Source organism: Delphinus delphis, chromosome 1 (assembly GCF_949987515.2).
Source record: "Delphinus delphis chromosome 1, mDelDel1.2, whole genome shotgun sequence".
NCBI classification, from domain to species: domain Eukaryota; kingdom Metazoa; phylum Chordata; class Mammalia; order Artiodactyla; family Delphinidae; genus Delphinus; species Delphinus delphis.
In genome coordinates, this window is record NC_082683.1 from 151,655,128 (window position 1) to 151,671,743 (window position 16,616).

Consider the following 16,616-nt stretch of genomic DNA (forward strand, 5'->3'; position numbering starts at 1 on the left):
AAGTTTCATGTTTCTTTAAATTGATTTGAATACATGGCTTATTTCCCACTTTTTCTTTTAAAGGTTAATGATGAAGGGGAAAGAGCCGCAGAGGGAGAGGAAGCAAGATGGGGCTACCTAGACCAAATGTGTTAATTAGCCAAGCAATGCTTCATATCACTTCCCCTCTTTGGGTGTTGAAGAAAATGATCTTTAAGGACACGTTAACCTAAAAGATTTTTTTTGCATACCTTGCCCTAAACCTGAAATGACTGCTTACTCCTCTCTCCCTTCTTTTCTCCACCCCTGAAAGTTTTCTGTGTGTGTGTATGTGTGTGGCAGAAACATTTGAGTATCTAACTGAAATTTAGGAGTCTAGTACGACAAAGCAAAAATCCATTCTTATACTCATGACCTTGCCCCCAGCAATTGCCCGCTGTTCCTCTTCCTCCCAAAACTTTCTATTATAATTATAGACTACAGCAGTGATTCTCAGAATGTGGTTCCTAGACCAGCAAAACCAGCATCACTTGGGAACCTGACAGAAGTGCAGAGGCTTGAGCCCACCCACACATACTGGTCGGAACCTCTGGAACGAGACCTAGCAATCTGCTGGCCAAGCCCTCCAGGTGATTATGATGCTTGCTAAGGATTGAAAGTACTGCTCGAGAACAGGGTTCTTAACCCAGGGTCCACAGAGAGTGTTAGGGGGTCTAAAAGTTCCTTGGGTTTGCATATAAAATTTTACATATGTATTTACCCTTCCTGTGGAGACAGGATCCACAGCAGCCACCTCCTGACCCCAAACAAGCTAGGGACTACTTACGGCCCTACAACTCTGTTTCATGGTAAACATCCTCCTGCTTGCGCCCACAAACTCTTCTCTTTCCTCCACTTCTTTACCTTAAAAGATGCCTGGCTTTCCCCCAAAGAATCTTAGTGGTCATTTTCCCACACCTCCTCTACCTTCAGTACAGGAGATGGGCCTCCCCTGTACTGCACCCCGACCATTATCCGTCTGCACATAAGTCTCTGCTCTTTTAAGACTTAAACGTATTCTTCTCTTTTCTCCTCCTTTATTATGTCATCTGCTGACCTTCCAGATACCTTCCCTCATTCATTATAGACTTTGGGTTCCTACAATCCTGCCATCATCCTGGGTGATATCAACATCATATGAATGAATGACTCATCCGACACCCTAGCCTCACAGGACTGTCATTGACACATCAACATCAAAGAATTTCACCCCCATAACACTTCAACCACTCACTCTGTGCCACACCTGGGACTTGCCCTTACCTGGGATTGTACCAGACGGCTAAGGCTGAGTTACAGTGTGGTAACAAATCCCCAAATCTTGGTGGTTTCCAATAAAACGTTTGTTTCTCTGCCCACTGCAGGACAGCTGCAGCTCTACTCCCTGTTCTCGCCAATCTTGGAGCCAGGCTGAAGAAGCAGCCCCCGTTCTAGGGTGCACTAGCCTTGTGCTGAGAGAAAGGAGCAGACTGGCCCCCTCAATGGTCCCCAAATCTCTCCTCAGAAGTAACATGCTTCATTTCCACTCACATTTCATTGACAAGCCTGCTGTGAGATAGGCAGGAAGCACAGTCCTCTCCAAGGCCTGGTGGAGAGATGAGGCAGACGTCTTTGAAGTCTTACTAGGACATCAATCTCTCTCAGAATGTGGCAACCTGTCTCTTCTGCTCTCGGCCCACTCCTACTATGCCATTCTTCCAATTTCATTAAGGCTTGCCATTTCCTATCAGCCCCCTCCTGGAAATAGTGAGAGTAGATACCCTGAACACTTAGTCAGTGCTGACTTGACATCTGTTATCCCGTGAGGTATCTGGGGCTTAGAGAAGTTACATAACCTGTCTTCACTTTCTTCTCATGATTGTCTTCTAGATTAGAACCATCACTTCAACCATTAGGGAAACCGAAGAACCAGGCAGAATTGCAAGCCCAGGTGGGGCACATGAATGTGTAGTAACAGCAGACCGCAAGTTGTGTGATTTTCCTCCTGAAGCACTCAGCAGCTGGACCTACTGGTTCTCAACCCGGGGCGATTCGCTCCTTAAGTGACATTTACCAATGTCTGAAGACATTTTTGATGATCATAATTGGTTGGGCAGGGAGTGCTACTGGCTGCTGGCATCTAGTGAGTAGAGGCCAAGGATGCTGTTCAACATCCTACAGTGCACAGGACACCCTTCCCCACAACAAAGAATTTTCCAAACCAAAATGTCAATAGTGCTGAGGTTGAGAAACCCAGGTCTAGAGATGGGGTAGTCTCAGGCACTTGTCTTGCAAAAGTTTCCTACTCTGTTCTCTCTCCTGTTCTCCAGCGTATCGGTTTCAGACCTTCTCCATTCTCTTCAAACTCTTATCCCAACTACATCCTCTTATCATACTCAACTCTCTCCTTCCGTGCTTTCAGCTACAGTCTTCTCAGATGCCATTGTTTCCTCACCTAAAGGCCCTTGCATGTCTCCTCTTATCCGTGGCATTCCTCCCCACCTCTTCAAACTCCTATCCTGCCTTTAGATCTGTTTCTCATTTCTTCAAGGAGGTTGCTCTTAAACCCTTGATTAAATGAGGCCCCTCTTCTATATTTCTCATAGCAGCATGTATTTTTCCAACATAATTCTTCACATAATAGTATGTGCTTAACTAGTTAGTTTCCCTAAGCCATGAGAGCAGGGCCCACATTCATCATCTTCACCACTGTATTCCCAGTACCTAGAAAGTATAAGATACGTAATAGATACTTAATATTTACAGCCCAGGGCTTTCCTGAGCTCCTTTTCCACTTGAATCTCCTCAATGCACAAAATCAACACATCCAACTCATGACTTTTTTCCTACCTCATCACTGCCACCAAAACCCTACACTTTTACCCATATTCTTTATCTCAATGAATGGCACCACCATCCACCAACTGTCCAAACCATGCTAGACACCTCCCTTTCCCTCACATCCACATTCATTCATGAAGTCTGTCACTTCCACCTTGACTTCTCTCAAATCCATGCACTTCTTTTGGGTTTTTGTCTCAGACACAACGGTTTTAACTGCTGACTCTTCAATTCTTAGTTGCCTTGGACATATTAATTTTGCTAAGCCTTAAATACCTCCTGGGATAATAGACGCCAAGTCAGCACATACTAAGTGTTCAGTAAACGTTACCTATTATTCTTTCCAGTTCCACTGCCATTGGCTTCGGAGTATCATCATTTCCAGCCCAGATAGCTGCCACAGCCTAACGGTTCTCCCTGCCTCTGATCTAGCCAGCACTCCAGTCTCTTATCAACAATGCAGCCAGAATGATCTTTCAGAAATGTAAATGACATCATGTCACACTCCTGCTTAAAATCCTTTGATGGCTATCCACTGCCTTCAGGATAAGGTTCAAACTTGTTAGCTTGGCTTATCACATCTTCATTACCCAGCCCCTCCAACACTCCAGTCCCATCTCTCGTCACTTCTCCAGGCACATCGTTTGCTCCAGTTATGCGGAACAACTTTATGTTCCCAAACAAGCCATTCTCTTACCTGCAGTACTTTCATTACTGCTTCCTCAGCCCATGTGCAAACTGTCTTCTGTCCCTAACGTGACTGGTAGACTGTTAGGCAACTTGAGGGAGCTTCCTTATTCACTGTGGTATTCCCAGTACCAAGCAGGCTCTGGCTCCTATTAACCCTTAGTAACTTTATTGAGCGAGTTTAACTCTTACCCTTTATTTTGAAAAGAAAGCAAAAGGAAAACATTAATCAAATGAATTTAGGGTTGGAGATATACATAGCAAGATTATCCCTGTATCCCCAAACCTGTAATGACCTGAAATCTTTCTAATAGCACTAATGCTTTTTATACTTTTAGAGGTTGGATTTGAGCAAATTCTAGCAAACAATCACTGGCTAGGCATTCGTCTGCTAATAACAGATTAGCTCAGTTACTAGTTTCAGCTTGCCTTCTTCTAGCCTCAAGACTACTTTCAATAAGGATAAACCTGCAGTACCAGGAATTAAGGTGAGTAGGATACAAACCCCAGGAAACAAAACATGGTATGCAGTTGTTATTATTAAAAAGTAACTTTTGGGACTTCCCTGGTGGCGCAGTGGTTCAGAATCCACCTGCCAATGCACGGGACACGGGTTCAATCCCCGGTCCAGGAAGAGCCCACATGCTGCAGAGCACCTAAGCCAATGTGCCACAACTACTGAGCCTGCGCTCTAGAGCCGTCGGCCACAACTACTGAGCCCACATGCCCAAAGCCTGTGCTCGGCAACTATAGAAGCCACCGCAATGAGAAGCCTGCGCACCGCAACGAACAGTAGCTGCTGCTCGCCACAACTAGAGGAAGCCCGTGTGCAGCAACAAAGACCCAATGCAGCCAAAAAATAAATTAAAAAAAAAATAACTTTAAGAATTCACAAAACATGGGAATGGTTGTGTGGACACAGAAGCTGGCCTCATCCTTGTCTCTAATGCTCCTCTTGCTTTTTTTGTTTTCATTTTTTAAATGCCATCCCTACTATTTCCACTCTCTCTCCCACCCCACCCCCAGGCCTCCTCATACAGGTGTATACTACCTAACTCTAGGGGGATATCATTTGTATGGCAGCGTATGAAAGGTGCTCCCAAAAGTTGTGCAGTGAGCACCAATCTGTGCCTACTATGTGACAGCCGTAAGCTCAGGACAACTGACCAGATGCTTTACCCACCTTAATGGCCTCAGCTACCAGGGAATGATCTTTTGAAAAGCATGTGCGTACTTTGTGACAAGCCCTCAGTACCTTTCACACTAGCCCCAATTCAAAAACACAACAAAATAGAACCCTGCACTTGGCACCTCTTCATAAACTCAATAGAGGCAAATCCATTGTCATCATTTGAAATCTCTTCACTAGCAAAGAGGGTGTTGGACAGGTTGATATATTCATGGGTTCAGAAGAGTTTGGCAGTCTTGGGCCAAGAAGAGGGCTTGCCTTAAATCATTCTAGACATGCAGTTGCTACTGTATCTGCTCTAATTCTCAAGGCCTCTAGTGGGGGTAACTCCACAACTCACTGCCTTAGCTCAATGCTAAAAATACTCTGCAAAATTTTGAGGTTTCCTTCAAGATTGGGAGCCTAAAAATGAAATACAGCAATTACTCTAACAGTTAACTGTGTGTATGTTGATTGGAGGTGGGGGGGGGATTAAAAGTTGTTGTTGTTTTTGAGTACAATAACTTCTATTTATTCTCTTCATTCCTGTCAGACCAAAGACTATATAAAGACAGAAGACAAGATTTTGCTATATACAAAGCCAATTACATACTTCCCCAATAATGACACCATGAAATGGCAAAATGAAAAATATTTAATACACAAAAAAAGCACAACAGAATCAACAGATATTAAAAGCATTACATAGTGCAAACACCGAAAAGATACATAACTTAGTGGTGCTTATAAAGATTAGGCAAGAACTCATGAAAATATCTCCTTTTCTCATTTGGTGGGCTGGTCACTATTCAGTTATTTTAAATTGCCTTTTTCTTCCCATTTTATGAAACCACATTTGCTACTCCTATTAATTATGACTACCTGATCAGATATGTTATTTGGAAAATTGCATGCTTTCTGTATACCGACTGCATTTTATGCCATCTACTCAAGTGCATGTAAGACAGAATTTTTTATACCAAGACCATAGCAAGGCAGTTGTAGCTACTAGCCAAATCTACACACACACTTCTCTCAGAATCTAGAGGCAGAACTCTTCTAGACAAGAGCTCATGTCAAGCAAAGGATATCTGAGCTAGAGGCATGGGTAAAAGGAAGCAATATAGGCTCTGCTAGGCAGGCACAAAGGGGAGTTCGTGCTCAGCTTCCAGGACATGAGGTATTCTGAATATATACCCCAGAGCTTGGTCTACCCAAAGCGTAACAACTTCTAATATCTTATTCAAGGCAATTAGAGGTTCTATTGCGCTCCCACACTTAATCCCCACAACAAACTATGAGGTAGAAAGAGTAGTATGTGGACTCATTTTACAGATGAGAAAAATTGAGGCTTAAGAAGGTCAAGACTGGGACTCACCATGGTGGAATAATCTTACTCCTTATCTCTATCCAAGAGGCACTTAACAGCTCCTAGCTATAGACTAGGAGAGAGTTCTATTCAAGAGGCTGCTTTGCCAAGTGCTGAGGAAGCCAGAAACATTTCATTCCTCCTTTAAAACATGTTCTATAACTTTCTAAAGGGGGAAAGAAAAAACCAAAGGAGACATTTTGATTCTTTATGAAAAAGGAAGTGGAAAAAATGAGGCAAACTGTAGGGAACAAAATGTATACATTGCTATATTTAAAATGGATAACCAACATGGACCTACTGTATAGCACAGGGAACTCTGCTCAGTGTTACGTGGCAGCCTGGATGGGAGGGGACTTTGAGGGAGAATGGGTACATGTATATGTATGACTGAGTCACTTTGCTGTGCACCTGAAACTATTACAACTTTGTTAATTGGCTATACTCCAATATAAAATAAAAAGTTTAAAAATAAATAAATAAAACGGATAACCAACAAAGACCTATTGTATAGCACAGGGAACTCTGCTCAATATTATATAACAACCTAAATGGGAAAAGACTTTGAAAAAGAACAGATACATGTATAACTGAATCACTTTGCTGTATACCTGAAACACATTGTTAATCACTTATACTCCAAAATAAAATAGAGTTAAAAATTAATAATAATCTTCCTGTAGGAAGAGGACAGGCTGACCTCAATTTCTAAATGCTGAGACAATAGGGGAACTAAATCCCCTGTTGCCCCATCATACACACAAATCCTCAACTACCGTTGTTTTGTACTAGATGGTAGTTCTGATGTCATATCTTTCCTTCTTATTGCTAGAATCTACCACCTAACTCTGCAAGAGAAACAATCCCCAGGACTGGCTGGAAAAGAGGAACCTTATCTAAAGATACTGTAGTTACAACCACCCAAGGGGTAATACAGAAGGCCTTTGGTATAAAAGCAATATTCAGAAGTAGATAATAACTTTGAACTCCAAGAAAAAAGAGCAACAGGATGGAAGGAAGGAAGGGGAAATGTCTGACATCAAAGTACTTACTGTTTAAAAAAAAAAAAAAAAGCCTTAGGATAAGAAATTAGATGCTCTAATAGACTGTTATAATAATGTCAATTTGCCAAATTACAGCAACTATTACAGCAACTATTCGAGAAAGGAGTTGCTCTGACAGCACTATTTGGCCCTTTTTAGGATCCTTGACCCATCCTGCCCCAAGAAATGAGGAGTTCTATTTGCTGTGCCATGTTCCCAGAAGACATTTAATAAAGATCCTGAATGAAGGAAAACAATCTGAAGAAACAGCATCTTGGATTTCAGATAAGCTACCAAGATATACTAACTACCTCTTTCTGCAGATACACTGCTTTCTCTAACATTTCAGTCATTCAAAAGGCTCTTGAAAGAAGTACAGTAAACCCAAGTGTAGGTTTATTATAATATGCTCTTTAACAATGCCACATTCACCAACAGTAGAATTATTTGGGATTGCACGTTCATTGCATTAAAAGATCTCAAAATGCTAATAGGACATTCTCCCATAGGAGAGAAGAGATCTGTGGCTCTTAAAGAAAGAATATAGCAATGGCAAACAAGGAAAGCTCTGTCAACGAAAAGGATATCTCAAGGCCATCTGGAAAACTGTCTTCAGATTAGGTCTGGGGAGCTACTTGAACCACTACCTCAGATAATCCTCATTTCCAGTTTAGCTTTAGGGTCCTCTATATTCCTCCTCAGCTAATCACAAATCTGGGAAATTCCAGCAAAGTAATCTCAGCATAGCGTATGGCAGTGCAAAATTTCAGACATTTGTAAACACTGTACATGTTACTTTTGGCACAGGGGAGGGCTTGCAGGTTCCTTTATCTTTGAAGTACAGATTGTAAACACAGCCAGTCCACAGACATTTTTAGCAAAAGCTTTAACAGTCTTGATAGTGTGTGTGCACACATGTACACCCATGAATGGGAGATCTGTCAAAATGAATTCTTTAGAACATGGGCCTGAATAATTTAAGCAGCTATCTGGCTAAATGGAAAACAACAGATTCACAGTATCTAAAATCATATACTTTCAGAAGTTCATATAACTCTCTGTAGGAAAAAAATCAAATAGCTGGTTAACAGGTTTCCTCCTTTCTAAAGAAAACCAAGAGGTAACACTACAATAGCTTTGTAGAACACGAGATCTTAACATTTACTAATTTCTCAGCGACTGTCAAAGGAGCCAACATTGCATCGAACTGACATTAAAAAAGTTTACAAATGATCCTGACCTTTAAAAATAAATTCTTACAAACAAAATAACGTCCCACAAAGCATTACATACATCTAAATATACATAAATTATTATTAAAACACAACTGAATATTTCAAATGCTTGGCAGTGATTCAATCTTATATTATACAACTTCATGGCAGTTTGGAAGCTGGCCTGGCTGGACACTGACCACTGTTCAAGCCTAGGATTGGGAACCTATGATATTCCATAGATGGACTGTGAAGAAATGCTTATAAGTTTAAAGCCTTGATCTACGATTTTTATAAAGTCTGATTTAAGTATTAAATACAGAAGCATACCAAATATTATAATTATGGTGCAAGTAAAATGAGCTAACAATAAGAGACGGAAGACACTTTTAGCTATAATCTAGAAATTCACTGCTTTTCTAAGGATTTGTCATTTCTGGTCTGAACATTTTGTCTGGGATAACATGGTCATAAATATTAATTTATATAACTAAAATAAGAAATTTGATGCTAATGTGGGATGATTTCATTAATCACAAGTCTATGGCGTGATGCAGCGGAAACTATAAACTCCACTGACACCTACTTTAACAGATCCTTTCCTCACAATTAAGATTTCAATCCAAGCATGGCTTACCTATAACTAGGAAGACCATAATAATTTAATGTCCAAAAGAAGACATTTGAGAGTGAAAGGGGAGCAACAGAGATGAACTGGATAGGATGCTGAAAAATAGGGGTAAACTGGCACTGTCTCCAGAAAACCAGAGTACATAGTCACCCTAACTACAAAATAAATGACAGTGCTTGGAAGTCAAGAGTTTCATCATCACATAGCAGTAAACTATGACGTCTTCAAATACAAACCATGTCTTGCTTATCTGTACCGCAGTGACATTGAAAAAAAGAACAAAATCAAAATCAGACCAAGAAGATGGCTTAACGATTCTTGCGGGTAAAGAATTGCTCTGATAGTTCTATTTGGCCCTTTTTAGGATCCCTGACCCATCCTACCCCAAGAAACAAGGAGTTCTACTCGCTGTGCTATGCTCCCAGATGACATTTAATAAAGATCCTGGATGACGGAAAACAATCTGCAGATGCAGCATCTTAGATTTCAGATAAGCTACCAAGAAACACTACCTACCTCTTTCTACAGATACACTTCTTTCTCTTTAATATTTCAGTCATTCAAAAGGCTCTTGATAGAAGTACAGTAAACCCAAGTGTACATTTATTGTAATACTTTCAGCTCAAATGCGCAGCTTAAGATCTTCTAAGTAAAGTACTTACTGCTAATGGGGACAGTAAAACCCCAGGTGACCCAAGGGGAAAAGAAAGTAAGTAGAGTAACGTAAGAGGATTCTGTGCTAGGCAAGGATGCACCAAATTAGCATCAGACATCTACACACAAATAAAAATTCTAAATTTTTTCTTATTTAAGTTTTCTAAAAAACTGCAACTTTGTAAGGAATCAGAGGGTACAAGTGCAGATTCCAGCTCTCCCTGCTCCTTCTTTGAGTTATCACTTGCAAAAGCAATTAACTGGCAAAAATAAAACAAAATCGAGGGCTATCAAACTATTACGAAGAGAGTAATGGTGGGGGGGAATTAGGGTAGAAAATTATTTAACTTTCTAAATATTCAGAGCATTTACCATAGTCTAACAAAACACTGAACAGTCTAACAAAACACTGAACTTGAAGAACTGGTTCTACTTATTGGGGGGAAAAAACCCTTGTCCCTAATGCCCGGAGGGAGCCAGAGACCTGAGTTTCATTCCCCAAGAAGGAAAAATACTGGAGAAAAGAGTTCAGGTTCCTCTGCCATCTTTACTTGTCTTCCCAATGGGAGGAGTAACTTATCTGATTATATAAGAGAGCTTGATATTTACTGTGCCTTTTCTCTTTGGGGAGAAAGGGTTAAAAGTCTCTGTTCTCTCTGAAGTCCTATTTTGGCTGCAACTCATATTCTCCAACAATATTTTAAGGTTATCAGTTGTTCCAAATTCAATATGCACCACCATTTAACAAATAATGAGAAGGAAGCAAGTACGGTTTAAAGGTTTACTACAAGAGACTTAGATTCTAGTAATAGCTCTATCACTAGCTGTGACTTTCAGAAGTCATTTATCCTTTCAGCCTCATGTGCAAAATAAAAGGGGTTGAGTAGATGAGTGCATCCTAATTTTAAAGTTCTACGAGTTTAACAAAACTTCTCTAGAAATTAAATATAATGCTAAACAAAGGGATCTTGTTCTACTTCCTGCACCTTAAAACACCCTTCCTTCTAAGGCACGGCAGGGCTTCCAAAAGCGTGGTTTGTGAACTTGCGTCAGCTTCCAGAAACACTTGTTCAAATGGAAATCCCTGGCCCAGACCTCAGGGATCAAAGAGTCTGCGTGTGCACGCACTCCTGTGAGTGTATGCACGTGTGTGTGTTTGGGGCCGGGGGTTGAGATGGGCGTATAACAAGCAACACAGGTGATTCTTATGAGCCTTAAAATTGATAATTCTAGGGCCTTGGTTTTCAAAACGACTACATTCATACTGGTACCCAGGCATACACCAAGATTTTTTCCACAGGGAAAGCAGACAAGAATATCTGTAAGGAAAACAACTGAAAGATCTTCAATTTCCATATGTATTATCCTAAGATTTACGTGATCAGATAAGGCCTCTTCAGAGCTATCATTTCTCTTTAATTACTTTCCTTTTCACAACTGCTATACTGTTTTCAGAAGAAAGGCTGCCTCTCACCCATCTAAAATCTTACTATGGGGCATTGCCTCAGAATGTAAAAAACCTCAGAGGCATCAAACAAAGAAAAAAAACCCCTAGCAGACTCCCAAGAGACAGGAGGAAAGAGTAAAGCAAAGAGAGCTTTGGTTAAAAACTGTGTGCCTTATCTTTTTTAGAACTGTCGTTGAGAAGAGGTTGTGCCATAGATGTATATAATACATTTAACTGAATTAAATAAAGTCAAACACTTTGACTGAAAATGAAATCTGATTTGGCTGATTAGTTTTATAATGAGAATAGGCTTTGCCAGTTTATATGACCCGACTTTTTCTATAAATTCAATCAGCTAAATCTACAGATCCAAGGTTTGGGCAAAAATATCTTGAAAGGACATCTACAATATACTGGATGATACATCCTCTGTAAGTACTTAAATTTTAAAAATTTAGAAGTCGAATTAAACATGTGCAAAAGGAAAACTAATCGAAGGTGAGAGCCATGAAATGGTGGAGGAACTGCCTGCAAAGTGGCACAAGAGAACATTCTGAGGTGACAGAAACATCCTATTAGAAGGGAACACTTTGTTTGCTAATTATACCTCAATTTTTAAAGTACGCAAAATATCATATATACTTTTTCAAAATTCTTTTTGAGGTACATTAGCAAAAATGTTTGCTACCACTGTTCTAGGCACTTTACAAACATATTGGTTCCTCTGAACAATGCAACATAAAGTGATCTACTTTATACATAAATTACTTATGTTTTTTTCATTGTTAGCTTTAATATTTTTCTAATAGCCATCTTGGATTTTGAGGCCTAAGAACATTCCCTAACAGAAAAGAAGAGTAAGGAATAAAATTAACAAAAGAAATGATTAATCTTCAAGTGATTTGCTAAATGAAAGAATGAATGTATTTCTATTTGTACTGGTAGTTGCTCCCTCCCAGATCTTCATCTTCTTTTTTTTTTTTTAAATAACTTCCTTTTTTTCCTTTTTTTAAATATTTACTTATTTATTTGGCTGCACCAGGTGGGAATCTTCGCTGTGGCATGCAGGATCTAGTTCTCCCACCAGGGATCAAACCAGGCCCCCTGCACTGGGAGCTCAGAGTCTTAACCACTGGACCACCAGGGAAGTGCCAGATCCTCATCTTTGAAGACAGAATGAAGTGATTAACTTCTCTTTTAATGTTACTGGTGTCTCCAAATTGATAATCTAGTTCGAAAGAACTTATTATCAAATTCCATATAAGTTTAGAAGCAAAAATATGTCCTACAGCACAAATGTTTCCATGAATAAATGAAAGTATGAAATGGGTCACACTGAGATGCTCAATACTGACATTTTGATATATGACCAGGCCCTGTTAATATTTGTCTGCAACTCATTGATTCAGCTATGCTATAAAAACCTTAATAACCAACTGAATCTCCTTCTTGCAAATAGGACATGAAGCCCCAGCCTTCTTTAATCTTCTGGCACAATGAAAACAAGTGACAAGATGGCCTGTCCTCCCATGAATTATGTTCCCGTCTCGTGGTCTTTTCTCACATAGACTACATGGCTTCAGGAGATTCTGGCAATCCTCCATGTTTTCTGTACCTGTTCTCTGTTCATAAAGGTTATCTGATTTTTCTCCCATGCTTGATATGGTCTCTTGGCTTTCAGAACTGTGAGCCAAATCCAAGAATTCCACTGAGTTGCAGGGACCAAAAAGTTTGGAGTTTTCTTCCTTTACATATATATCTTTAGGTCTAACAACTGGAGCTGATATGGTTCTTCTGCAGTCAGGAACATCAATTCCTTCACTTTCTTGCTTTTCAGGTATGGCAGTGATATCAGACGTGGAGAGAGAATGGGTTAACTTAGAACAATCTGAATACCAATCCTTCCTCAAGGCCCAGCAACGAAAACAGTACCTCTTGCTTGGAGAGTTAAATTTCTTGCACTCAGTACACTGCCACTCATCCTACAAAGACAAGTGCAGCCAATTAATACTCACTCAGTGGAGAACATGATGCTGAGGAAAAGGGAAAGTAGGCCAAATTCTCATCATCTCACACTAAGCTAGTAAGAATCCAGATATTCCAAACCAGTGGTCTAGCTTAGAACTTGAACAAAGTCTATGGCTACGTGTAAATAAGTCTTGAGAAGTTTTACAATGACAGTGACATAATTGCCATTTCAAGCCAAAATTTGATGTAGCTAATCTTTTAAAAAAAGTTAAATCATTTTAGCTTTCTATTTAGTCTGGGTAGAATTTACATTGTTTGCTTTTCCCCACTGCCTTCTTTTTAGGTCATTTTTCTTTGTATAACTTACTCTTTTATTGAGCAAGAGGCTAAAGAATGAAGAAAAGATAATACTCTTTCTTTCCTACTAATTAAGAAATGTTATAAAATTTGTCAAAAAGGAAATTAAAATGAAATTTGAAAACTACTACATTTACTCATGCTCTCTCACTGCTCTCAGGATCATAGGTAGCTAATTGTATGCCTAAATCACATTCTCTGAAAAATGAATGTTCTTGTCCTTGAATGCCAAGTAATTTTTTTCCTACTGCTCCATGTTCAAATTAGGAGATACCAGAGCTCAATGAATTTCAAATGCCTTTCTTAATTCAAAGGTAGCTACCTGGAACAAGTCAAGAATATTTAATGTGGATAACTGCCTGGCTTTGACAGGATCAATGACTTGACACATGCTGACTTGATTACTTTCAGAACGAAGGCCAAGCACTTCAAGTTTAGAAGTCATAACTCAACTGCCTATACTGAGAGGCAGGGACACAACCATTTGTTAAACTGGGATGTTCTCCAGAGAGCCTCGGAACATTCTTGCCAGTTTAAGATCCTCAGATTTCATCTGAAATGCTATACAAATACCCAAAGGAACTTCAAAGATCTGGAATTCATAATTGATGGTTTGTCACAGTCTAACTGGCATCACTTTTCTTTTTTAGTAGTACATAAAATAATAGGGCTTATTAAATTCCATGGCATCTCTGAATTGATGAAATATAGTCTATTTGCTTAATAGGTTTTCTGGGCCCAAGTAGCCTCAAAAGTCTGATGAAGATGGAAACACTTATCTCTGCTACTTGTATTATGGTCAAGAACACTTAATGGACCAATATATCTCACCTTATTACTTAGCTATGCACACACAATTTTCAATGAATTACCATAATGGTTAGCAGTGGTGGGGTGTGAGCTAGGGGGAAGGATCAACACTAGAGACAACCTAAAATTTTTATATCCTTACACAGCAAAATGTAAAATCCCCTCCTTATCCTTCCCCCACCACCCTTCTTCCCACAGTGAGTTAGCTGAGGAAGTACTAAAAGGGAAATGGGGAACTAGCATGAAAAGAGAAAAGCAAGGTATACATTTGAATCTAAACCTGAGTTGCCAATTGGTGACAAATCCACACCTGTTATCTAACAGCTTAATACTCAATATTCATTTATCAGCCCCCATTAATATAAACCTGTGTAGAAGTTAAGCCATTTTCCATTTGTTTCTATTTAAGAAAGCACTGAAAGTATTATACTTGACCAAGAATTTTAGATAGCTTATAGGCGTATCTTTGGGATTACAGAGAGGTGTTTAGTGGGAAAAGCAGTACAGGACTATTTTGAATAACTGTGTATCCACTGCATAACGTCCAAAGAGTTCTGAAAGCAGGGAGAAAGGCACACAGAGAGGCATTTAAGTCATCCCTTTTCAAGGCAGGGAGAGGATTAGATCAACTCATCCCCTTCTCTTCTCAAATTCCAATAAAAATCTAACAAGATGTAAAGAAACCAATACCTCTACCTAGGAAAGGTAGATAGAAATGGGGGATATGGCATTCTTCAACACAAGTGAACTGCTGGAACTTTAACATCTGAAGACGTGGGTGGTGTAAAACAGCTCTTTTACTAGAAACTCATACCTCAGAGGTAACTTCTATATCAGTATCATCACTTATGGACTTAGAGTCCTCAAGGTCATCATTTTTTCCCACTTCAATCACCTGAGAAAGCAAAGACATCTTATTAGCAAGGTTTACCTATTTTATTTTATTTAGGTTTACCTATTTTAGATGTCATTACCTGAGAGCAAAAAAGACAGAAGAGCTTCAGTTTAAAACTCACATTCTTCTCCCAACACTAGCACTTAAAAAGGAGACTGCTTATATGTGAGACATGATTCCGTACATACCTAGCTGACATTTCAGTAGAATAAAGCACCCAGAGGGGTTACCAAATATCTTTGGCATTCAGAAGAGAGAGGGTTCCCAAATTTATGCATTTAAATAAACAATATCAGAGTATAAATTATTAAATGGGGAAATTTTTTATCTTGAGAATCTATGTAGGCATTCACAAGGATAAAACAGGATTACATGAGAAAATGGAAGTAAAAAGCACCATATAGAATGAGAAAATTAGATGTGAAGAATGAAAACAAAGTACATTTTACTTTTCATATTCAAAAGTAAAACTAGTTATGTGATACTCTTGACTGTCCTATAAAAACATGCCCATGGACCAGGAAAAAAAGTCAAGAAATGTGGGAAGCGTCTTTTAAATTTTGAAATTTAAAATTCTAAAAATTAAAATCCCAGTTTTGTGATCCAATGAATGGAATGAAACCAATTATGATACAATTATGAACCACTGTATAGCAACTTTCTCACAAAAGTTCAAGTATTTTAAGTCCCATCTCTCTCTATAGAAGTTTCCAATGTCACCTCTGTCTTCATTCTAATAACTTGTACTCCCTCCTAATGCTACCAAAAAATAACTAGCTCAACAAAGACCAAGCATTTCCTGCCTCCCACAAACCTATCAGAATACCCTTCAGGGACCCAAATTACTATGAAAAGCCTTTAAATTAAAAGAATGACCCAATTTAGGGATGGTTTTTGCAGTATTTATTCAATGGATATTTACTGTGACTCTCATCCAAGTCAGCACTGGACCTGCTGCCCAATGCTTTTTGAGACTTGAGCATGTGCCTATATGACTCTTCATCTTGGTGTGCTTACACCATGTGTACTATGAATTCTAACTCTCTTCCTTCCTCCTATTTAAACTCTAAAATATGTAGGAAGAGCTCATCTGTTTAGTTCCATTTAGGTATAAAGCAGGTATGGAAACTACTGAGAAGTCTAAGAAATAAAGATTTTTTTTTGCCCTACAGGATTTTGTGGCCATTTAGAACTTTGCCTTGTTAGCAAAGCAAGGTCTCCAGAAGAAAAAACTCCACAATGAGAGATTAGACAAGCAGGAAAAGGGTACCTTATTGCTTCTAACAAACTAGGAGATTTACCCATGAAGGCCTATCCTATTTTTAAGACAGGCTTGGTTAACTTAATGTAAATCTTGAAACTGGATATAGGAAAAGTATTTTTAAAAAAAGGGGGAGGATTAGAGCTTCCCTGGTGGCACAGTGGTTGAGAGTCTGCTTGCCGATGCAAGGGACACGGGTTCGTGCCCCAGTCTGGGAAGATCCCACATGCCGCGGAGCGGCTGGGCCCGTGAGCCATGGCCACTGGGCCTGAGC

The 16,616-nt window shown here is 39.4% G+C and overlaps 1 protein-coding gene across 4 annotated transcripts in view; it reads right to left on the minus strand.

Moving 5' to 3' along the window:
* Positions 1 to 5,330: 5,330 nt before the first annotated feature.
* The window catches only part of MDM4 (MDM4 regulator of p53), a 41,685-nt gene continuing 30,399 nt past the window's right edge, over positions 5,331 to 16,616 (minus strand). For all 4 annotated transcript variants that reach the window (XM_059996136.1, XM_059996144.1, XM_059996128.1 and 1 more), the window contains exons 10-11: positions 15,001 to 15,081; positions 5,331 to 13,033 (exon numbers count right to left, since the gene is read on the minus strand). In XM_059996136.1, coding sequence (XP_059852119.1) covers positions 12,461 to 13,033; positions 15,001 to 15,081 — 654 coding nt within the window. In that variant the 3' untranslated portion in view covers positions 5,331 to 12,460. The remainder of the gene's footprint in view (positions 13,034 to 15,000; positions 15,082 to 16,616) is intronic.